The sequence below is a fragment of the Miscanthus floridulus genome, chromosome 14 (genome assembly GCF_019320115.1).
Source record: "Miscanthus floridulus cultivar M001 chromosome 14, ASM1932011v1, whole genome shotgun sequence".
Lineage (NCBI taxonomy): Eukaryota > Viridiplantae > Streptophyta > Magnoliopsida > Poales > Poaceae > Miscanthus > Miscanthus floridulus.
The window spans coordinates 4,280,408-4,305,035 of record NC_089593.1 but is presented as its reverse complement, the minus strand read 5'-3'; the positions used below and the strand labels follow the sequence as shown (position 1 = coordinate 4,305,035).

At 45.9% G+C, this 24,628-nt stretch overlaps 2 protein-coding genes across 2 annotated transcripts; both read right to left on the bottom strand.

The window, feature by feature from the left end:
• Positions 1 to 7,673: 7,673 nt before the first annotated feature.
• On the bottom strand, positions 7,674 to 10,674 carry LOC136505842 (disease resistance protein RGA5-like). The gene is made up of 2 exons (XM_066500982.1): positions 10,356 to 10,674; positions 7,674 to 9,838 (listed from the first exon to the last, which is right to left on the bottom strand). Exon 2 carries the CDS (start codon positions 9,223 to 9,225, stop codon positions 7,861 to 7,863), a length of 1,365 nt encoding a protein of 454 aa, XP_066357079.1. The 5' UTR covers positions 9,226 to 9,838; positions 10,356 to 10,674; the 3' UTR covers positions 7,674 to 7,860.
• On the bottom strand, positions 9,283 to 24,078 carry LOC136502914 (disease resistance protein RGA5-like). The gene is made up of 3 exons (XM_066498165.1): positions 23,912 to 24,078; positions 10,356 to 10,868; positions 9,283 to 9,838 (listed from the first exon to the last, which is right to left on the bottom strand). Exons 1-3 carry the CDS (start codon positions 24,076 to 24,078, stop codon positions 9,283 to 9,285), a joined length of 1,236 nt encoding a protein of 411 aa, XP_066354262.1.
• Between the last annotated feature and the right edge of the window lie 550 nt (positions 24,079 to 24,628).

Here is a 24,628-nt window from a genome sequence, read left to right as displayed (position 1 = left end):
GATCTGGTGATATCTAGAATAGCAGTCTAGAAAGGATAATAGGGCAGATCCTGCCGTTGAATCAACTATCTGATCAATGCGTGGTAGCCCGAACGGATCTTTTGGGCAGTGTTTGTTGAGATCTGTGTAGTCGACACACATGCGCCACTCGTCCGTATTCTTTTTCTGTACTAGAACTGGGTTTGCTAGCTAATCTGGATGAAGGATTTCTCTGATGAATCCGGCTGCCATTAGTTTTGTAATTTCCTTTTTAATTGATGCCTTCTTGTTGGGAGAGAATCGTTGTAGTCGTTGTTTCACTGGCTTGGAGCCTTCATTGATATCAATTCTGTGCTCAGCCAACTCTTTTGGGACCCCTGGCATGTCGGCCGGCTTCCAAGCGAAGATATCTTTGTTGTCTCGAAGAAAGTTGGTGAGCGCGAGTTCCTATTTTGCTGATAGGTGTGCACTGATTGTTGCCGTTTTTGAGGGATCACCAGTGCCCAGGTCGATTTGCTTGATGTCGGCTTCTTTTGGTGGTGCTAGGATGCTTGGCTTTTTAGCCGGTATCTCTAGTTCTTCTTGACTTATTTCTGCGACAATAGTGGTTATTTCTTTTCTTCCATCGTTTGCTTATGCTCTTGCTACAATTTGAATAGCCTGAACATCACAGTCAGATGCATGCTTTAAATCACTCTGAAGAGAAAGAACACCGTTAGGCCCTGGCATCTTAAGCAACAGGTACGGATAATGCGGTATTGCCATGAATTTTGCTAGTGCCGGGCGCCCGAGGATTGCGTGATATGATGAATCAAAGTCTACGACTTCAAACTTGATGAACTCTGTACGATAGTTTGAGGGAGTTCCAAAGGTAACCGGTAGAGTGATTTGTCCAAGTGGCATTGCTGCCTTGCCGGGTACTATGCCATAAAAAGGTGTGCTTGTTGGTGTGATCATCCTGACGAGTTGTAGTCCCATCTTCCTTAGAGTTTCTAAAAAAATGATGTTGAGTCCGGCTCCTCCGTCGATTAGTACTTTTGTAACAGTCATACCGGCAATGGTTGGATCTAGAACCAGTGGGTAATGGCCTGCGTTTCTTACGCTGGTCCATTGGTCTTCTCTTGAAAATTGGATTGGATACTCTGACTAATTGAGATATCTTGGTGTAGCAGGTTCTGCTGCCATGATGGTTCGTAACGCTAATTTTTCTTGATGTTTGCTTCTGGAATCTGGAACCCCAGCAAAGATTATTGCCACTGTTCCCCTAGATTTTTGGAATCCCTTGTCTTCAAGGTTGTCTCCTTCTTTTTTCTGATTGTCTTCTTTATTGTTTCCCTTGCTATCTTTTCTAGTGTATCTTTCGTTGAAGGTGTAGCAATTTCTGATGGTGTGCTTTCCGTTGGGGTGCAAGGGGCAACGTATGTTCTCAATGTCGTCATATCTTCTGGGTTTTAAAAACTTCTTTGATTTGTCAGCCATTGCTACTGTGTTGTCTGGACCACGCTTTCTTTCCTGATGTCTGTTGTTTCGAGGAATTTGCCTGTCTGGGTTGTCTCTGTTGTTTCTATCCGGGAATCTTTCTCGTGTCTTCTCCTCTACAGTAATCATCTTTTCCACTGTTCTTCTGAATTCTTCATTATTTCTTAGGTTCTCTTTGCAGAAGTCTTGAAATTGCCACCTAGCCATGATTCCGTGAGAGAAAGCTTCGATTACTTCTCGTTGTGTGATGTCATGTACTTGAGCTCATAGTTCGCCAAATCGTCGATAGTAATTTCTGAGACTTTCACCTCCTTTCTGCTTGAGTCCTTTTAACTCTGCGTGGGTGATTGGATGTGTAATAATTCCTGTGAAATTTTCATAGAAAGCTCTTTGCAAATCTTTCCAATTTCTGATTGATCCTGGATTCAATTTGTCAAACCATTGGAGTGGCATGGTTTCTAGGGCCATGGGAAAGAATAAGGTTTTGATGTCATCGTCTCCTCCGGCCAATTCAATCGATTATGAGTAAATCCTGAGCCATTGCTTTGGTTCGGTCTTGCCATCATACTTGGAGTGGTTGGACGGCTTGAACTTGTGAGGTAGTCATATTGAAGCAAGTATGTTCGCAAAACAGGGGAATCTATCGTGCGTTCTAGCTTCCGTATATTCTGATTCTGCGCCCCCTTATTGCCAACTGTCGTCTTGGTGAGAGTAGCTCTGCGTGGCTATCCGAGTAGGTGCTTTGCTTCTGGTCTTTCTTGGTTGCTCGACTCGGTTGTTTTGACTGTGATTTCTTCGGCTTTCTCCGTTGTGACTTCCACTTGGTCCAAGTCTTTCGAAAGCGGACTTCCTTTGATTTTGATCTTCCTGTTCATGAGATGTTGCCCTTCCGTCGTGCATTTTAAGGACTGTTGATCGGAGAAAATCTCGGAGCTGTTCTTGTTTTTCATTGGGATATGAGGTCGCCCTGAGTTCTTCTAGTGCTTCTCAGATCTTATCGTAGGGTGTATTTGCTGCTCGTCCTTCTTCAACATCTCGTTCTGATTTTCTTCTGTTGTATCGGCTAGGTCTGATTCATATTTGATCCAAATGTTCTTTCGCTGCTTAGCATGGCGTTGACGTCCTTGTTTCAATTTGTTCTTTCTTTCTCTCGCTTGCCTCTGACTCTCAGTCTCACCATCGTGCCCCTGGATAAATGGTAATATGTTGGATTTGGACTCATCTGAAGACCTCACGTCAGGTACTTCTGGGGGGATCAATGGTGATCGAGGACGGCGAATCATGAATACTTCTCTAGCGTGAGTTGTTCTGTCATCGTTGTTGATTTTTGTACTGCCAGAGCTGTTGATAACTTCAGTAGAGGTTTCACGATCATAGGTTGAGTCTCCTTCTTGGTAGGGTAGAGTTTTTGTCGTCGTATCGTCGACTAGTTGGGTGCCGTCATCCTCAGGAATGGTACCTGGCCAGTGAACGATGCAGTTTTGAGAAGTTATAGTTAGAACGAGACCTTCCTGGGCTTCCTTTAGTGGCATTCTGAGCACCGGATCGAGGAATCCTTCGGGTCGTGTCTGATTAGACGTCGCCATGTTGTGGAGTCCGAACAGAAGAGGACCCGACTTCTTTGAAGTATTCTGAGTGTATTCCGAGTAGTATTCTTGATAGGTTGACGTCATGTTCCGGAGCTTTGTCAGAAAAGAACTCGGTTTTCCGAAAGAACTTGGATAAGACTTCGTCTCGAAAGCGAAACTTGAGTTCGAATCGGATGCGTGAAGTCGCGGAATCCGAGTTGAATTGGAAATCGCGAGCTGCGCGAATCTTTCAACAAGCTGATCTGTCGTTGTCGTCGAAATGAAAGAGTCCTGATGATGATCTGAATCTTCGAGGAGACGGCCTTGGAGCTTGCCATCGTCGCCTGCCTCGCAGATCCATAAACCGAAGATGAAGATTGATCCCTTTGAGAAGATCATGTTGTCGAGGTCCATCGAGCTCCCGGATGCAAAGTCGCCGAAAGCCCGTACCTGGCGCGCCAGCTGTCGATGTTTGACCACCGATAGCCTGCCATGGGGGTATCCGAGGCAGCATGTTCGGGCTTCAGCGTATGCAGAACTCGACGGTTAACGCAAGAGATAGTCGATTTATCCTGGTTCAGGCCCTCGATCGTAGATCGAGTAATAGCCCTACGTCCAGTCGGCGTTAGCCTTTGCGTTGGATTGATTGTAAAGTGTTGTGTTGTACAATTGTTCTCTTGAACTCTCGATTCAAAGAGCCCTGCCCTCCTTTATATAGTCAGGAGGCCAGAGTCCTAGTCGGTTTTCAATGAGAGTTTCTAGTAGGATTACAAGATAATACTACTACTAAGATTACAGGGGAAGAATCCTAGTCAGGCTAGTTCTTCTTCCTTCCTTGCGGGGTATCCCGTGGGTCCCGCACCGACAGTGACTAAAGTTTAACAACTGGTTTAGCTGGCTAAAATTTAGCAGCTTCAATCCAAATAGGACCTAAGATTATAGATACATCATATTATAATTAATTTAACCTTACGTTTGATTTAAGGTGGGTCAGCTTAACTCTTTAAATCCTTAGGTACGTACGCCAACTTACTAGAGGTGCCTTGGCATTCGAAAGAGTACAATAAGTAGCTAGCTAATAAGTTATTATGTATCCACCTCTATTTATGATAATTTTATATACTAATTTACGATAATGTCAATACATATTTACGATAGTTGGATTACTATAACACATGGTGATATTTACCATAACGTTATAGTAAACCACTTAGTAAGGAGTTACTATAATCTTGTAAATTAACATAGTAATTATCGTAACTCAAAGTGACTACAAAATAAGTTATTTTGTAGCCAGTTATAGGGTAGTAGTTCTCTCTCTCTCTATATATAGTATATTCAGTAGCCAGTTACAAAATAAGTTATTCTGTAGCCACATCTATTTACGATAATTTTATATATTAATTTACGATAATGTTAATATGTATTTACGATAGTTGAGTTCCTATAACATATGGGGATATTTACCATAATGTTATAATAAATCACTTAGTAAAGAGTTACTATAATCTCGTAAATTAACATAGTAATTATCGTAAATTAAAGTAATAAGTTATTTCGTAGCCCGCTACTTGCTAGTAGTTCTATTTCCAAATCTCCGGGCGATCGAGAAGATGCTGGGTGCCTGGGTGGGGTATGGAAATGGTCCAAATCCAAATGGAAGAAGGGACATACGTAGGAAAAGTGAGGTAGCAGGCGCCGAAACCCAAATCGAGGCGATACGATACCATATTACCATGCCCATGCGAGGTGAGATCCCCACCAGCACAGCACAGGCCTCGCAGCAGCGATTCGCGCTGTTCCCAATCCCAGCAGCCGCAAGCGATATGATGCTGTTGCTCCATGCCGACACGATACCATGTGATTTGTCTATTTGCCTTGCCTTTGCCTCCGATCCACGCGTCGTCCCTGGCCTTTCCCACTTTGCCTTTCCTTAAAACATCTCCAACGGTTTGTCAAATTTTATTTGGGAAATCTTGTGATTTGTCAACTCCTAAAATTATATACCAAGTAAAAAAACAATCCATCTCCAAGAGTTTAGCATTTTTGACTTGGTAAAATAAAAAAAACCGTTAACAAAACGAAGAGACCCGCTAAGCGAACGAAGAGCCCCGGATGCGAAGTCGTATCCAGCGCGCATATATGCGTGCTGGGGAGGCGTTTTTCCGAACTTGCCAAAGATGGAGAGGAGGGATGAGAAACTGTTGGAGGTTGTTTTTTCTCAATTTGTCAAAAAATGAAGGATGGGGAGGAGGATGGGAAACTGTTGGAGTTACTTTGCCATCAAATGCTCTCCTTCACGCGCGCACATATTGCCCTTGTCCGGCTCCACTGCTGAGTAAACAATCGCCAAAACCAACGAATCATCTTGGCCAGCTCCACGACCAACGAATCATCTTGACCAGCTCCACAACACCAGAATCGCCAATTGCAAGTCACTGTGACTTTTCTAAATACCTTATTTTTACAGTGTATCTAGAGAGATAGGATAACTTACGATCGAAAATGGAGAGAGCATTTTTGCTTCCACAACTTTCTATTTTTACAAAGCTACAATATTATGCTCGTAGCTTTTGTCTTTTGTGCGTACTAACTTCTCATTATAACTTTTTTTCATATAGTTTTTAGCCAACTTATGATGACAACTTTTCTACGTGGCTTTTACAACCCAACTTTTCTTCATATAATTATCAGTGTGCAAACTTTCATCATAGCAATTTTTCACCAAAAACTTTTCTAACACAACTCTTGTATAATAAATTTTATGAATGACAAAACTTATTTACAATTTCTTTCATCGTACAATTTTTCACCAAAAACTTACACACATAAGTTTTGTTGTTCAATGTCTTTGGAAAAATGCATACACAGCTTATTTAGTACAATTTTTAATATAATATTAATTCCAGACAAACTTCTTAGCCTAAAAAAATTGTTCAAGTATATATAAGAAAAATGTGTAGATTAATATTAAAAAAAAACAAAGAAGCAAAGGAAAAAAGAAGAACAAAAAAAAGAAAGTATAACAATTTCTCAGAAAACATTTTCTAGTGCAAATTTTATGTAATAAATTTATGAATAACATAACTGATACACATAAGTTTTGTTTTGTCATTCAAAAAATTATAAATAACTTATTCAGCAATTTTTTTAACATAATTTGTTTCAGAGAAACTTCTCAACTTAAAATTTTCATTCCAATTATACACAAGAGAAATAGGTACGTAAATATGAAAAAAATGAAAAAGGAAAAGGAAAAAGAAAAGAGAAAAAAAAAACAGCAATAGAGAAAAGTGCATCACTCCACGCTTATTCGAAGTATGGTTTATAAGTTGCAGATTGGTAGAGTGGTGTGGTAGAAACGTCGAGGAGCTATACAAACGAAGAGAAGGCGTGTTAGGAGAAGCGGAGTTGATCCAGCTTCTGTGTTTAGCACAAATAGGGGCAATGAGCATAAGCACTACTCTGAGCTAATGCTATCATGTCCATATGGAACCAAACACTAGCTGAGCTAAATATTCTAGTGGGACAATCCTCGTAAAAAAAGGAAATGTGCAACCTTCACGAGGAAGAAAGGAAAACACCAGCGTTAATCCGCTGGAACACCAAGTTCACCGATACCTCACTGCTATAGCTTCTTTTGTGTGCTTGGAAAAAACACACGGCTTCACAAATACTATATTCAAGCTGTACATCTTGGGCATCCTTTATTAACTGCTCATGTTTTCAGTGTCCAATGTTTACGGCCGTACTTTTTTAGCGAACGAACAGTGTTTTTCTCTCACAACAAATAAGCGAACAGTACTTTCAGTCGTAGCTTTTCAACGAACCTCATCTTTCTTTAGCCACAGAGTTCTAAGTAAGTGGCCCGCGCTTCCGAATTACAAATTCTATGGTTTATATATGGTACAAATTGGCCACGAGTATGGTATGGTATATGAGATACAGAAATTGTACACTACATAGGCCCAAGACTTCCTGCCTGTCCTAAGCTGAAGGGCCGATCTTTCCAGAAATCTTGAACAAAAGGAACGCGACCAAGCTCATTCTGTGCTCGGAACGCTTGCGGTCTCAGGTACCTCGCTGCTGGCTTTCACGGCGCCAGCAAAACTGCAAATCTTGTTCAGGGCGCTCAGGTAAGCTGTGACGCTGGACACCACAATGTCCATGGATGCCCCGCTCCCACTGAAGTCAACAGACGCGGAGCTGCGGTGAGAGAGAAGAACAGAATAGCAGAGAGCATGGAAGAAATGGAAACAGATTTCAAAGGAGCTGATGGCGAAACAGAGGGCATGCCGGGAAGTAGAGCCGAGGGGGAGCAGTGGAGCTAGCGCCGAGCCTGGCCGCCGGGCCCGGAGTGGTTGCCGGCGGAGGGAGGGTGGAGGTGCTCAGCTCAGGGCTCTTTCCTCTCCGAGAACATGGCCGATAACTTTTGGGCCTTGGATTGGAGGAAATTTGTTTGTCTTTGATCACCGCCTCCGTCCTCATCAAGAGATGATCAAGTATATCATTCATTCATGCTGAGATCCCATATCTTAAGTTTGAAGACCCTTACTTGCAGCCATGGATTAACACAATGCAACCAACTTTCATAGTCAAGGTCTCAAGGATCGACAAACAATCACAATGATTGCTTCAAGAAATTTGAGGACCTAAAGAAAGAGCTTAATATTGAATGAACTTCAGAATTTGGATTCTCATGTGTTTGCTTGACATCAGATATATGGACCTCGTCACAGAACTTAGGATACATGGCCATAACAGCTCACTACATCGGTGCAGAATTCAAGATCAAGAAAAAGATTATTTGGTTTAAAGAACTAGAATATGATCCTCACTTGACGTTATTATTATACTGATGCACTCTTGATAGCTCAAAAGTTGGATTGTTGGGGTGCAGCTTAATTGCAACCGTGATCATGTGTTCCACAATATCTGTGCGCCAGATCTGAGCACCTCTATAGATAACCTTGACAGCGACATGTTTCAGGCAAGCCAGATTCTCCAGGCCAATATCAAAACCACCAGCATATCTGCTCCGTGCGCTACAGAATAACTTGAGCCTTTGAAGTTTGGGCATCACGCCTTGAGTGAACACCAGCCAGTCTCTTGTATAGTGCGCAAACTTGAACTCTACTAGAGAGCGGAAGGGCTGATCAGCACCAACCACCAGCTCTTCACTGGCGGTACCATAAAAACCTAGTAGCTCAAGGAAGCGTAGCATGGGCAAAGCTCCAAGCAGTCGGAGGTCAGCCTGCCTTAGAACCTTCACCTTGATGGATAGACAAGAGAGTTCAGATAGGGAAGAAAACCACTGTGGCAACTGAGACATGACCACATAGCCTCCTTTGAAGCATTGGAGATGTGCAGGGGCCCTCCATTGATGCGACATGCCATCTAGATCTAGGGAATATTGCCCTTCTTCATCTTCAAATTGTAGAATCCGAAGGTTACCTAGGTTAGACAAACTCTGCAAAATGATCTCCCTAGAACTACTCTCATTTCCTCCTAATCCATATATAGTCAGCACCCGTAGTTCAGTAAGCTTACCTAGCTCAGCTAGAGTGTGTGGTGATTTGTCCGCGTCGAGCACCGACAGCTCTTGCAGGGAAGTTAGATTTCCAATCCCATCAGGAAGTTTCAATCCCTTGTACATTAACAGACGTTCAAGCTGTCCTAGCTCAACAATACTTGCTGGGAGTTGTTCAATAGACGTAGCCCACACATCCAATGTCTTTAGAAGCTTTAGCTTTCCAATCCCTAGTAGAACCCCTGTTTCAAGCTGGCCACCTAACTGTAGATATCTCAAGTTGTGCAACCTCTCTAGATCCTCAAGATGATGATTAACACTGCCAGGAACACCCATCAAAGATAAAACACGAAGAACTGAAAACCTTGACAGAGGTGGCATCCACTGAACCGCATCGCCAAAAACAACGAGTGACCTGGCATGGGACATGTTTACTGTTGCTGGCAGTATCATCATGTGTTCTTCCTTGATTTCTGTTTGGTCGCCAAGTACCTTGCCTTGCAGTGAAGATCTTCGAATCTTTAACTCTGGAGGTACGAGGCATGAACCTTCTAATATAGTGACAAAATTCTCTCGAGTTGAAAGAGAAATGATGAGATCAAGTATCATATCATGTACTCGACAAAATCTCGCGCTGCCTTGTTCATCCATGTCAACCGGCTGAATCATGCTTCTGTTGACAAGCTCGTTGAAATACCTCACTCCAACGTCATAGAGATTGCTACCCTATTTCCCATCAATAAAACCTTCTGCTACCCAAAGCCTTACCAACTCATCTCTGCAAATATCATGATCCTCGGGAAACATGCTCAAATACAGTAAGCAAGGCTTTAGATGAGAAGGCAAATCACTGTAACTAAGATACAATATCTCTCGCATGTTCTCAAGACTCTTGTCCTTCTCAAGTCCAGAACCCATGGAATTGTAGACACCATACCATTCATACTTTACTTTGTTTGGTATGCTAGCCAGCAAACTAGCTATAGTAACGATAGCTAGTGGTATTCCACCACATTTCTTCAAAATCTTTTCTGTTACATCCTCTAGTTCATAATGAATTTCCTTTTCCTCATTAAATATCCTCTTATAAAGCAGCCTTTTGGAGTCCTTGTAAGAGAGAGGGTCCAGTTCATATATTGCCCCATCCACAGAAGAGAAATTAGCCACGTTGATGTTACGTGTTGTCATAATCACTCTGCTACCTTTATCCTGGTCAATCAGAGCACATTTGATGGTGTTCCATGCTTTTTCATTCCATACATCATCGATTATGATCAAGTACCTACGGTTTTCCAAGAGCATCAGTTGCATGTTTGGTAATAAAACTTAAAAGTGAATGCAAGCCCAGAATACTAATAGAGCTAAAATACGATGAGCCAGTAAGAAGTAAGATCGATTTACTAGGCATGATAGCGGTAGCGTTATATAGCGCACAAAAAATAGGGATTATAATTATATGCTCAAACATAGGGATTATATGCGCACACAAAAAAAAAAGACAACTCTGCCAGTGAAAACATAGGGATTATAGCGTTATATAGCACCCACTAAAAATAGGGATTATATGCAAAAGAAACTATACCAATGACGCAAGAACTGTACCAAACAGGGCCTAAATCAAGGGGACACTTGATGCTAGGATGGGGGAAAGGGAGGCAACTAACTGTGTCGTCTTGTTTGTTACATCAATCCACCTAATTTGTTTAGTGTTCATGTTAATTAGGCTAGTGATCTTGTGGCTAAGCTAGTCATGTTCTATTATCAGAGAAATCATAATTTCACATATGGCGCATATATACCTCTTGTCCATGATGAATTCTCTGATATTCATAATAAGTTCCTCAGGGTCCTTCTCTCCCGCATTAGAGCACGCATCTCTGCTAACTTGCCGTAGTATGCTGCTGAGAATCTGCTTCATGTTGGGCCTGACCGACACAGAGACGAAAGCTTTGCACTGAAACTGGTCACCAAGCTTCTTGTACACCAAACTGGCTATGGTTGTTTTACCCAGGCCTCCAACTCCAACTATGGAGACAACCATCAGCTTCTTCTGCGCACCCTTCTGCCCCCGCGTGAGCAAGCTGCAGATCTTCTCTGCGGGGCCTTCGGTGCCGACAAGCACGGCTGCGTCTTCAAAGATTGCCGGCAGGCGAGGGTCGATGGCTGTTGATGTATCTGCAGGCTGCGTCACAGAATCCCCAAGCCTGTACCTCTCGCGCCTGTCGGCGACCTCCTGGACGCGCCTCCGAATGTCCTGAATGTCCTCGGCGATGTGATGTCGGATCTTGGCTTTAGTTAGCAGTCCCATGGTCCTGTCAAGAAACCTTCTGAAACTGAAACCATGCTGCTTCTTGGCAGTGGCAGTGGCAGTGGCACACCCAGACTGAAGGACCGGAAACGGCGACCAGAGGGGGGGTGAATGAGAGCCTCAAATTTCTTTCGAAATCTTCGACCACTGTTCCAACATCAATCCCCAAAAAGCATACACGAAAGACTTGATGACCACGACCCTAGAGAAGGGTGGATGCTCCCTCAGAACACAGCGGGTCACCACAGAGCAAACGGAACACAGATCGAAACCCAAACGAGCAAACTCCCAAAAGAAAACAGCACTGCTCCTGCAAATATCGGACACGTCCGGTATTATATCGGACACGTCCGGTATTTTCGGACACGTCCGGTATGATCTCGGACACGTCCGGTATTTTCAGCAGCAAGCTGACCAAAAGAGAAAAATCCAAAACCCCGTCAAATGGTGTCCAAAAATCATGAAATTTTAACCATAGCTCTTTAGACACCAAGGGAAGGTCTCCACCAAATTTCAGCTCAAAACTCCAAAGTGAGAAATATCGGACACGTCCGGTATTATATCGGACACGTCCGGTATGAACGAGCAGTTTCTCGAGAAAAATCAAATCAAGCCATAACTTGATCAAATCAACTCCAAATGACTTGAAACTTTGCACAAGGGTTCACAAGCGAGTAGAAAGGCAACCTCTAAAGGATCATGGCCCGAAACAAACTCTAACTCCGTGAATCGAAGGAATTGAAGAATCCCCAAAAAATAGGTCAAGAACTTAAATTGCTCGGATCTGCGATCTCGTGAGGAATTAGTGGATTTCCTTCGGTGGAAAGCTTCTACTCATGTCATTGATCGATCTAAGGCAACAAAAACGAACCAAAACCATCCCAAAACGAAGAAACGAGAGGGGGAAACAAGAAGGGACAAAAGGAGCTCGTGAAGAACACCAAAATCACATCAAGAACACAACTAAATCATGAATCCCGGAGGACATACGGTGGTTACGGCCACCGATTCCTTGAAAACCAAGTCACAATTTGAGTTGTGGACCTCTCTCATACATGGAAGCAAACTAGAGGAAGAAACCCTAAAGGAGAAAATGAAAACTAGAGGAGGTAAGGAAGATGGGGGCTCCCTCATCCTATTTAACAGGGCTATTACACATTCCCAGTTTTGCCCCTGGATACAAATGAGTTGAACCGCTAAGCCCAAGGGCGTTGTTGTCCAATCCGGTGTAATCTTGATCCGACGGCCACCGCGCCTTCTCACCGGTAGCTTCGCCTCGACGCGAACTCCCCGATGCCGCCACGTGCCGTCCGTCCCTCCTCGGAACCTCCGCCCGGGTTTTGAGGCCCAAACCCGTAAACCGTCCATCCGATGGTTTTGAGGTCCAAACCATCAAACCGTCCGCGAGTAGCGTACTCCATACGCGTCCCCCGCCATCCGACGCGTGTCACCGCCGTCCTCGACCGGCCGGCCTGCCAAGTCCTCCTGAGCCTCGCTCGACTCACGCGTCCGCCGTCTTGACCCGGTCAACACCGTCACTCCATGTCTTCTTGCACTTGTCGATGTCCCAAGTGTCAGCCACCGTGGCTAGTCACCCGGCCTCTGGGTCCCTCGGTCCAAGCCTCACGTCCGTCGTTCACCGCTCCCGGTCCGTCGGCACGGCACGTCCTCCTTGACCTTCACCTCGCCGTCGACCACCACATCCGAGCTCCACACCTGCACAACACAAGCCAAAAGACATGTCGCACACATAGCTTTCGCCATGGTAGGGTTAGTCACCACTCAACCTACTTCGTGGATCACATTGACAATCACTCATCACAAAACGAACATACAAGGGTACTTGTCAACCTTGTGTTCGCAATCTCCCCCTTGATGAGTGCATTGTCAACACCAATACACGAACAGCTTGAGCAAAAGAAGAAGAAGAAGAAGAGAAAAGAAAGAACTCACCCAAATGACCAAAAGCCAAAGAAAAGCCAAGAACCGGGTCATTTGAAAATGAGCAAAACTTGGTCCCCAAAGACATGGGCAACGGCTCGACGCAACCAAGTAAAACAAAGCTAGCCCTCAAGAAGAGGCAACGGGCTCAACACCACTAGCAAAGCTCGAAAAACTGAAAAACTGCTAGACCCTCACCACTAGCAAAGCTCGAAAAACCGAAAAACTGCTAGACCCTCCAGAAGAGGCAAAGGCTCAACACATCTAGCAAAACACCTCAAATGCAACTCCCCCTGAACAAGTGCAATCTCTCTCAAATGAATGCATATCGCTCAACTTTAGGTGACATTGTGAGTGTGGAAACTTCTCCCCCTTGTTGACACATGCACTTATCAAGCTAGAGCCCAAAGATTGCATCTTCCCCTCAAATTATGCTATGAATGCAGAAATGCACGAATGCAGAAGCTTCAAGATTATAGTAAGTAGATTGAAAAGAGGCTCTAGTTGATGCTATCATGTATATATAGCAACACATACAAGTGCTAGCAAATGCTCAAAGTGACCAAATGAGACGAAGTATGGCATTTAAGCAATTTTGATCAAGTTTGAGCAATTTTAAAAGAGGGTTCACCACCAAAGGAGCACATAGCAAAAATAGATAGGAGATCGACCTTGTGCTACACATGTATGCAAAGTGAACTACCCCAAACAAAGTTCACACATCATGTCATGAGACAAACTTGTGGTTTGATCAAATTTTAGACACCAATTGAAATTTATCAGAGTTATGCAGCTTATTACCAAAGTTTGTTAGACAAGTGTGTGCGGGAGGTTATCTGTGCCATCAAAACCTGACTTAGCGACCATGTCAAGCCTATGCCAAAGGCAATCAGAGGCTTAAGACAATGATCTCGGTATCCATTACAGAGCTCAAGTTCACCAATAAGTGCAATTTGGAGCTGTCTCGATACTCTGACATAGGATAGTACAGACCCATCCCGATCTTTTCAAATCACTTAGTTTGATTTTCAAGTTTTAGCACAAATTCAAGTTTCTCAAGCAAGTGTGTAACTCAAGGTATGAGCCGTAGCAACTAAGCATATATATGAAGCAAGAAAAAGATCTCGACACATTCTACACATGCTAGTGCCACAAGTAGCGGTGAACACATTTCATGTTTCAACAAGTTTTAATCAAGTTCACAGTTTGGAAAACAAGCTTAGCTCATAACATGTATCAATTGATCAAAAGGAGCCTAAGCCAGAAGCACATCATAGTATATCTATAACATCCCCAACAAGAGCATAGTGTCAATCTAGCTACTATAAGGATGAAGCTCAGGATGCAATATGATACATGATGATATGATATGCAAGAATGATATAAAAACAAAAACAAAGGCTAAACTACAAAGAAAAGCAAAACTAGAATACAACAACCAAAGTTCCCCTCTTCTAAAAAGGGAAACAAACTCCAAGTTCCCCTCGCAAGCGAGCAAATTGGGCTTGGTCAAGAGGCTTTGTAAAGATGTCTGCAAGCTGGTTTTGGGTGGTTACATGGATGAGATCAATGTCGCCTTTTTCATAGTGGTCTCGGAGAAAGTGGAAACGGACTTCGATGTGTTTGGTTTTGGAGTGAAGCACTGGATTCTTGGCTACACTTATGGCACTGGTGCTGTCACAAAACAAAGGCACTCGCCTAAACTCTAACCCAAAGTCTCTCAGAGTAGCTATCATCCAAAGCAACTAGGAACAACAAGCAGCAGCAGCAACATACTCAGCTTCTGTGGTGGATTGGGCGACGCTAGACTGCTTGCGAGAAGACCAAGACACAAGAGAAGATCCAAGAAACTGACAAGTCCCCGAAGTGGACTTCCTCTCAACACGACAACCAGCATAATCCGCATCAGAATACCCACAAAGAGAAAGAGAGGAGGAGGCTGAAAACCAAAGACCAAACTCAGGTGTGAAACGAAGGTACCTGAGGATCCGCTTGATGGCTTGACGATGAGACGTGCGCGGCGAAGACTGAAAGTGCGCGCACAAGCAGACTGCGAACTGGATGTCCGGTCTCGTCGCCGTTAGGTACAGCAGGGACCCGATCATGCTTCGGTATTCCTTCTGGTCCACGGCTTCTCCCTCCTTGTCCTCATCCAGGGCCGTCGTGGTTGACATGGGCGTCGGAAGAGGCTTGGCCTCACCCATATCAAATTTCTTGAGCACGTCCTTGGTGTACTTGCCTTGGTGCACGAACGTCCCCTCATGAGTTTGCTTGATTTGCAGCCCGAGGAAGAAAGTCAATTCACCCATCATGCTCATCTCAAATTCCCTGCTCATAGTATCTGAAAACTTGGCAACAAGAGCATGAGAAGAGCCACCAAAGATTATATCATCCACGTATATCTGAACCAAAAGGATATCTATGCCTTGCTTGAGGAGGAACAAAGTCTTATCTACGGAACCCATCATAAAACCCTTATCAAGCAAGAAAGCTTTTAAACGCTCATACCAGGCTCTCAGGGCTTGTTTCAAACCATACAAGGCTTTGTGGAGTTTAAAAACATGGTTGGGGTACTTTGGATTTTCAAAGCCAGGGGGTTGCCTCACATAAACCTCTTCCTCTATGTACCCATTCAAGAAGGCACTCTTTACATCCATCTGATATAGCTTGAACCCTTTCGAAGCTGCAAATGCTAAAAGAATCCTAATGGCTTCTAGACGGGCAACAGGAGCAAAGGTTTCTTCATAGTCTATTCCTTCTTTTTGGCAAAACCCCTGAGCCACTAATCTCGCCTTGTTTCTCACCACCACCCCATCCTCACTCTGCTTGTTCTTGTAAACCCACTTTGTACCTATGGGGTGACACTCTGGTGGAGGTGGAACTAAAACCCACACTTGGTTCCACTCAAAGTTCTCTAACTCCTCGTGCATAGCATTAACCCAATTGGCATTAGATAGTGCGTGTCCAATATCTCGAGGCTCAAAAGAAGCTACGAAAGTAGAATGAGCGAAATGGGAAATATGATAAGACTTGGAACGCGTTACCCTTTCGTCGATGTCACCGATCATGGTCTGAGGAGGATGGCGTCGCTGGATATGTCGAGGTGCACCCAAAGACGAAGTTGCCTCCCCCTCATCCACAGCTGGGGCCTCCTTAGTCGATTGAGGAAGCGGCTCGCACGGACCCCATGAAGTAGAGGTGGAGGGCTCGGGGCCGTGAGCCGAAGTGGTCGAAGCTGGCTCGATCGGGGCAGCTGATTGAGATGGCTTGGGATCATCCCAATCGACGTCATCGTCATCCTCAACGAAAATGCTGTCACCCATCTCTTCATCACCTGCATGTTCAAAGACAGAAACAGAAGAGGGCATGGTTTCGTCGAAGGTGACTTCACAAGTCTCCACGACACGGTTAGTCTCAAGATTAAGCACACGGTACGCATGTGAATGAGAAGCGTAACCGAGAAATATACCGTCCGAAGATCTAGATTCAAACTTGTCAAGATTACCTTGCTTAAGAATGAAACACCTGCAATCAAAGACTCGAAAATGACTCACCTTGGGTGGACGCCCAAACCGCAACTCGTAGGATGTCTTCTTTAAGAAAGCACGAAGAAAAATGCGGTTTGAAACATGGTAGGCGGTGTTGATGGCTTCGGCCCAGTAACGCCTAGGAGTCCTATGCTCATCGAGCATCGTCCTGGCCATTTCAACCAACGTCCGATTTTTGCGCTCAACAACACCATTCTGCTGAGGGACATAGGGCGAAGAAAACTGATGTTCAAGACCCAAGGAAGCACAGAAGGTGTCAAACTGAGAGTTTTTGAACTCAGTGCCATTGTCACTGCGGATAGCTCGTATGGCATTCTTTGGTAACTCAGTTTGCAACCTCAAGATCAAGTCACGAGCATGAGAAAACGCTTCGTCCTTGCCCTCTATGAAAAACACCCAAGAATAGCGAGAAAAATCATCCACGATCACAAGAACGTACCACTTCCCTCCCTCTGACCGAACCCGAGCCGGACCAACAGTGTCCATATGGAGTAGCTCACCGGGTCTCGTGGTCATGACCTGAGTCACTGGAGGATGGGAAGCAGCCACCATCTTTCCGTGGCGACAGGGATGGCATACCAGATCCTTCTCAAACTTAAGTTTGGGCAATCCTCGGATCATGTCAAGAGAACTCAACCTCACTAGGAGATCGAAGCTCAAGTGACCAAGTCTCCTATGCCACTTCCACAAATCAGAAGAAGATCCGGCAACCAAACAGCGAGAAGAACCAAAAGACTGAGAGAAATCAGCTCTGAAAATTCGACCGAAAGGAACGATCTGACAAACTAGATGTCCCTGAGAATCAAGCACACGAGAAAGTCCAGTCTTAAAGCGCACCTCAAACCCATCTTGAAGGAGTTGCGAAACAGAGAGCAAATTGAAATGTAGGCTTGAAACCAAAGCAACGTCCTTCAAGATAAAAGACTCATTGACCCGAATGGTCCCACGAGACAACACCTTACCTTTGCTATTGTCCCCAAATGTGATGTACTCCTTGTATTGCATGGGGTCAAGGCTGGAGAACCATTTGGAACTTCCGGTCATGTGGCGCGAACAGCCGGAATCAACAAGCCACGTGTTCTCCAGGCCTCTGCTCTGCATCAATAGAAATATAGGGGATGAGCAAATGGCACAACACTAGGGTTAGTGAAATGAGGAGAATACCAGTGTTGAGTCATTTGCCCTGGAAAAGTGTTAGGAAAAACACCATACATGCCATGTCCCATTGGAGAGAAGCGATCACCACGTGGGGGAAAACGTGGTCCGCTAGGAGTGTGGGACTGAAAGCCACCGTCGCGAGGTCCAGAGTCATATAGATCATGACTTGGGCCACGCCGGGCACGACCACCACGTGGTCTCGCCACCTGAGGCCTAGCACCTTGAGGCATTGCACCTCTAGGCCTAACACTGTGCCTCTGAACAGGCGGTACATGTACGCCATGGGAAGGACGGTACATGTTCCGGTTGTTCAACTCGTACTCGCGCCGCTCATCTCTCTTTCTCCTAAAGCAAAACTTAGCCAAATGACCATCTCTATGGCAATAGTCACAGTGGTACCTCACCTCTCTCTTGGATGGTGGTTGACTCACTCTCTTGTGGATGTGGTTCACTCTCTGAGGCTTTTTGGCTTTAGGAAGGGGTGCACTAGAGATGTTGGGTAGAGTATCGAGTGAGTTCCGAAAGTGATTCGGTTTAGGAACCCAAACTTGCTTGGATGGTGGAGCTTTTGGTGGTTCTTCAAACACACCATCTTTGATCATAGGCTTGGTAGACTCTGGTGGAGGGATCTTGATCAATTTGGGAGTGTTGGTGGGTTTCTCACTTGGGTTCAAACCACTATGTTCACCAACCTTGCCATAGACATGCTCACCCTTCCCACCTATAGCAAAGCCTACTCCCGATGAGTCAGTTCCCCGCCTGAACTGGCTCACCATCATGCCCAACTGAGGCTCACTGCACGACACCCAGCTCAAGATGGACTGAAGTTGTGTGTTTTCTTCCTCGGTTCCCATCTTGTCGTGCCTACAGGACTCAAGCTCCAACACCAAAGCTTCACATCGAACACATGTAGTGGTGGTGCTATCTGAGTTGGCCTTCTCAAACTCAGCAAGTTTGGCAACCTTCTCTGCCAACTCAGATTGCAAGCCTGAGTAGGACTTGCATGCACCGAGCAACCCAGAACGAGACTTCAGCTCATCACATTCATCAAGCAAAACAGCATACTTGGATTGCAAGTCAGAGAGGTTAGACATGTGTATAGCGCACTCATCGCACTCCTCCTCCTCTGACACCACTACACCACTCTTGGCAAGCTCCAACTCCTTCAAAGCAACCTCTAGCTGGTCCTTAAACTCTTTTCTCTCACGGGCAGCACGCTTAAGCAACTTATCTTGACTCATCAATGTATCATTCATAGTATCAAGCTCAAGCATAAGTGAGTCAAGTGTGGGCGGTACCTCATTTTCGTCGTCGTCGACGTCGATGTCCTTTTTTGAGCTTTGCTCCACCGTCAACCGCCATAGTGCAAAACCCACCACGGTTTGCACCGGCAACAAAGCAGAGACCGTTGAGCTTGTCCTCGCGCTTCTTCTCGGACTCATCGTCGGTCGAGGGAGAAGAAGAGTGATCATCGTCGGAGTCGTCGTCGAGGTCGCTGAGGGAGGCGAGGAAGGCACGTTCTTGAGCTTTGGCCTTCCTGCAGTACGCCTTCTTGATCGCCTCCTTGTCGAAGCCGCCCTTGGCATTGTGCTTGCCGGAGGTGTAGTCGCGCTTATCCTTGCGCTTGCCGGAGTCGTACTTGTTGGTGAAGGGCTTCTTCTTGGGGCAGTGCGCGACGAAGTGGTCCGGATCTCCACATCCATAGCATCCCTCCTTCGGGCCACCACTGCGTCGGCGGTTCAAACGGTTGTTGTGAAACCGAGAGAACCGACTGATGACGAGTGCCAACTCATCATCCCCAAGAGACTCCAGCTGCTCCTCTGTGACTGACATCAAGCACGACAAAGAGAAAGAAGCTTGTGAAGGGTTAGTCAAAGAACTTGAACCACTACCTGAGACCAAAGCCATGGTTGGTGCGGAAGGATTCTTGAGCTTGGCTTGGGTTTGGTAGTCGATCTCTGTGGACTTGAGCTTGCTGAAAAGCTCGTCGACGGTGAGGGTGTCGTAGTTGGCGGACTCGATGATCGCCGACACCTTCACATCCCATACCTTTCGATCAAGGGCATAGAGAAGCTTGAGCGCCCTCTCATGATCACTATAAGGTAGGTTGGCCTTGTTCGCTTTCATTTTGTTGACGATAGTCTGAAAGCGGGAGAACATGGCATCGATGGACTCGCCATCAAACTGAGAGAAGTTCTCGTACTCGCGCTTGTACGTCTCATAGAGTCTGGTCTTGACCTGTGCGGTCCCCTCGTGATAGCTCTGAAGCCTCACCCAGATCTCTCGAGCTGTAGTACAATCGGAGACACGCTCGAACTCAGAGAGCGAAAGACTCGAGAAAAGCACACTGCTGAAAGGTCCTAATGGCTAGAGGGGGGGTGAATAGCCTAATAAAAATTTCTACAACAACACTTAACCAAATGGTTAGACAATTATGAGGCGAAGCGAGTGTTGCGCTAGCCTACTCAATAATGCAAGCCACCTACCACAATTCTAGTTTAGATAGTGTCAATTCACACAAGAGCAATGACTCTACCCTATGTTAGTGTGCTCTCAAAGGCTAACTAAAGAGCCACACCAACCAAGCATGCAAGCTCTCACAACTAGCTACACTAAAGAGCTTGTCAACTAGTTTGCGGTAAAGTAAAGAGAGTGATCAAGAGAGTTATACCGCCGTGTAGATGAATGAACCAATCAATCACGAAGATGAATAACAATGATGACCAATCACCTCGGAATCAAATGATGAACACAATGATTTTTACCGAGGTTCACTTGCTTGCCGGCATGCTAGTCCTCGTTGTGGCGATTCACTCACTTGGAGGTTCACGCGCTGATTGGCATCACTCGCCAAACCCTCAATAGGGTGCCGCACAACCAACACAAGATGAGGATCACACAAGCCACAAGCAATTTACTAGAGTACCTTTTGGCGCTCCGCCGGGGAAAGGTCAAGAACCCCTCACAATCACCACGATCGGAGCCGGAGCCAATCACCACCTCCGCTCAACGATCCTCGCTGCTCCAAGCCGTCTAGGTGGCGGCAACCACCAAGAGTAACAAGAGAAATCCGCAGCGAAACACAATCACCAAGTGCCTCTAGATGCAATCACTCAAGCAATGCACTTGGATTCACTCCCAATCTCACTATGATGATGAATCAATGATCTAGATGAGTGGGAGGGCTTTGGCTAAGCTCACAAGTATGCTATGTCAATAAAAATGTGCAAGAGATATCCCTTGAGCCGGCCATGGGGCTATAAATAGAGCCCCCATCAAATAGAGCCGTTATACCCCTTCACTGGGCAAAACGTGCTCTGACCGGACGCTCCGGTCAGACTGACCGGACGCTGGCTCTCAGCGTCCGGTCGCTCGATGTCAGCCACGTGTCCAGACTCAACGGTCATCAGCCTCGACCGGACGCTGCTCCTTCAAACTGACCGGACGCTGAAGCCCCTGCGTCCGGTCGTTTACAGTAAGCTCCCGAGCATGACCGGACACGTCCGATAAAACTGACCGGACGCTGAAGCCCCAGCGTCCGGTCGTTTCCAGTAAGCTCCCCGAGGCATGTTTTTTTGACCGGACGCGTCCGGTCCACCTTGACCGGACGCAGCCAGCGTCCGGTGCTCAACCCTAGCCACTGCGCCGTCCGACAGCTCGACCGGACGCAGCCTTTCAGCGTCCGGTCGCTGAGTGACCTAGCGTCCGATCAGTAGACCGACGCCAGAATCATTTCGATCAACTCCATTTCAACTCTTACTTCTTCACCCTTGCTCAAGTGTGCCAATCACCAAGAATTTTGCATCCGGCGCAATAGAAAATAGACATTTCATTTTCCCGAAAGCGCCGAATCCCGCCGAGCAAGCTCGGCGGGAGGGAGAGAGGGACCCAAACCCATCTCAACCCTGCAAACACCTTGTGCACATGTGTTAGCATATCTTCACAAATATTATCAAGGGTGTTAGCACTCCACTAGATCCTAAATGCATATGCAATGAGTTAGAGCATCTAGTGGCACTTTGATAACCGCATTCCGATACGAGTTTCACCCCTCTTAATAGTACGGCTATCAAACCTAAATGTGATCACACTCTCTAAGTGTCTTGATCACCAAAACAAAATAGCTCCTACAAGTTATACCTTTGCCTTGAGCTTTTTGTTTTTCTCTTTCTTCTCTTCAAGTGTAAGCCCTTGATCATCTCCATGCTATCACCATTGTCATGTTATGATCTTCATTTGCTTCTCTACTTGAAGTGTGCTACCTATCTCATGATCACTTGATGAACTAGGTTAGCACTTAGGGTTTCATCAATTCACCAAAACCAAACTAGAGCTTTCAACTGCGAGCTTTGCTATTTGCGTTGTGCCGATCCTTGTGATCCTGGGTGGTACGGGCCGCTACAGGGAGCACAACGTAAGTAGCATCCTCGCAAATTTCCCAGACGAGCCAATCAATCCCCTGGAGATGCGCAGACATGCGGATCTTCCAATAAGGATAGTTGGACCCATCAAAGTGCGGTGGTTTGCCGGAACCACGCTCCATGTCGCCTTCGTGGATCACGGACCGATTAAGGTGGAATGATCCTTAACCGGCTCTGATACCAATTGAAGGACCGGAAACGGCGACCAGAGGGGGGGGGTGAATGGGAGCCTCAAATTTCTTTCGAAATCTTCGACCACTGTCCCAACATCAATCCCCAAAAAGCATACACGAAAGACTTGATGACCACGACCCTAGAGAAGGGTGGATGCTCCCTCAGAACACAGCGGGTCACCACAGAGCAAACGGAACACAGATCGAAACCCAAACGAGCAAACTCCCAAAAGAAAACAGCACTGCTCCTGCAAATATCGGACACGTCCGGTATTATATCGGACACGTCCGGTATTTTCGGACACGTCCAGTATGATCTCGGACACGTCCGGTATTTTCAGCAGCAAGCTGAGCAAAAGAGAAAAATCCAAAACCCCGTCAAATGGTGTCCAAAAATCATGAAATTTTAACCATAGCTCTTTAGACACCAAGGGAAGGTCTCCACCAAATTTCAGCTCAAAACTCCAAAGTGAGAAATATCGGACACGTCCGGTATTATATCGGACACGTCCGGTATGAACGAGCAGTTTCTCAAGAAAAATCAAATCAAGCCATAACTTGATCAAATCAACTCCAAATGACTTGAAACTTTGCACAAGGGTTCACAAGCGAGTAGAAAGGCAACCTCTAAAGGATCATGGCCCGAAACAAACTCTAACTCCGTGAATCGAAGGAATTGAAGAATCCCCAAAAAAATAGGTCAAGAACTTAAATTGCTCGGATCTGCGATCTCGTGAGGAATTAGTGGATTTCCTTCGGTGGAAAGCTTCTACTCATGTCATTGATCGATCCAAGGCAACAAAAACGAACCAAAACCATCCCAAAACGAAGAAACGAGAGGGGAAACAAGAAGGGACAAAAGGAGCTCGTGAAGAACACCAAAATCACATCAAGAACACAACTAAATCATGAATCCCGGAGGACATACGGTGGTTACGGCCACCGATTCCTTGAAAACCAAGTCACAATTTGAGTTGTAGACCTCTCTCATACATGGAAGCAAACTAGAGGAAGAAACCCTAAAGGAGAAAATGAAAACTAGAGGAGGTAAGGAAGATGGGGGCTCCCTCATCCTATTTAACAGGGCTATTACACATTCCCAATTTTGCCCCTGGATACAAATGAGTTGAACCGCTAAGCCCAAGGGCGTTGTTGTCCAACCCGGTGTAATCTTGATCCGACGGCCACCGCGCCTTCTCACCGGTAGCTTCGCCTCGACGCGAACTCCCCGATGCCGCCACGTGCCGTCCGTCCCTCCTCGGAACCTCCGCCCGGGTTTTGAGGCCCAAACCCGTAAACCGTCCATCCGATGGTTTTGAGGTCCAAACCATCAAACCGTCCGCGAGTAGCGTACTCCATACGCGTCCCCCGCCATCCGACGCGTGTCACCGCCGTCCTCGACCGGCCGGCCCGCCAAGTCCTCCTGAGCCTCGCTCGACTCACGCGTCCGCCGTCTTGACCCGGTCAACACCGTCACTCCATGTCTTCTTGCACTTGTCGATGTCCCAAGTGTCAGCCACCGCGGCTAGTCACCCGGTCTCTGGGTCCCTCGGTCCAAGCCTCACGTCCGTCCTTCACCGCTCCCGGTCCGTCGGCACGGCACGTCCTCCTTGACCTTCACCTCGCCGTCGACCACCGCATCCGAGCTCCACACCTGCACAACACAAGCTAAAAGACATGTCGCACACATAGCTTTCGCCATGGTAGGGTTAGTCACCACTCAACCTACTTTGTGGATCACATTGACAATCACTCATTACAAAACGAACACACAAGGGTACTTGTCAACCTTGTGTTCGCACAGACCCAGGAAAGCCGAGCCGCACTGTGAAGGCGAAGGCATCGACGCTGTCCTCGATGTCGTAGCACAGCTCCTTGCGGTCCCTTGCCCAGATCTTGACAAGATGATCGTCGGTGTGGTGAGCCGGCAGCTTGTTGGACACCATGTACAGGGCGGCCTGCATGCTCTCCATTTCTGCCTGCAGGAACCTGATCTCCCCCCGCACCGCCGTGTGTAGCTTGTACAGAGCATGTTTGATCTAGCTACTAAAATTTAGGATGTGTGTCGAGAGGATGTTGCATGGGATATTCGAATACTAATAAAAAACAAATTACATAATCCGTCAGTACTTCATGAGACGAATTTTTTAAGCCTAATTAATCCGTCATTAGCACATGTTTACTGCAGCAAAACATTGTCAAATCATGGACTAATTAGGCTTAAAAGATTCGTCTCGCAAATTAGTCGTAAACTATGTAATTAATTTCATAATTAGTCTATATTTAATACTCCATATATGTGTCAAACATCCGATGAGACCACGACCAAACACCCCCTTAGTCTGCTGCCGTCTGTGGGTCCCCTCTGGTGAAGGACGCATCCTGCTTTGACTTTGCTACGTTATTGCTACATTTTCTCACTGTAACTGTACAGCACAATGATAAGCATAATGGTATAAATTTGAGTCTTTTTTCTATGTGCCATTATAAAAGTTTCAAATTCCATAAGTACCATTAAAAAAG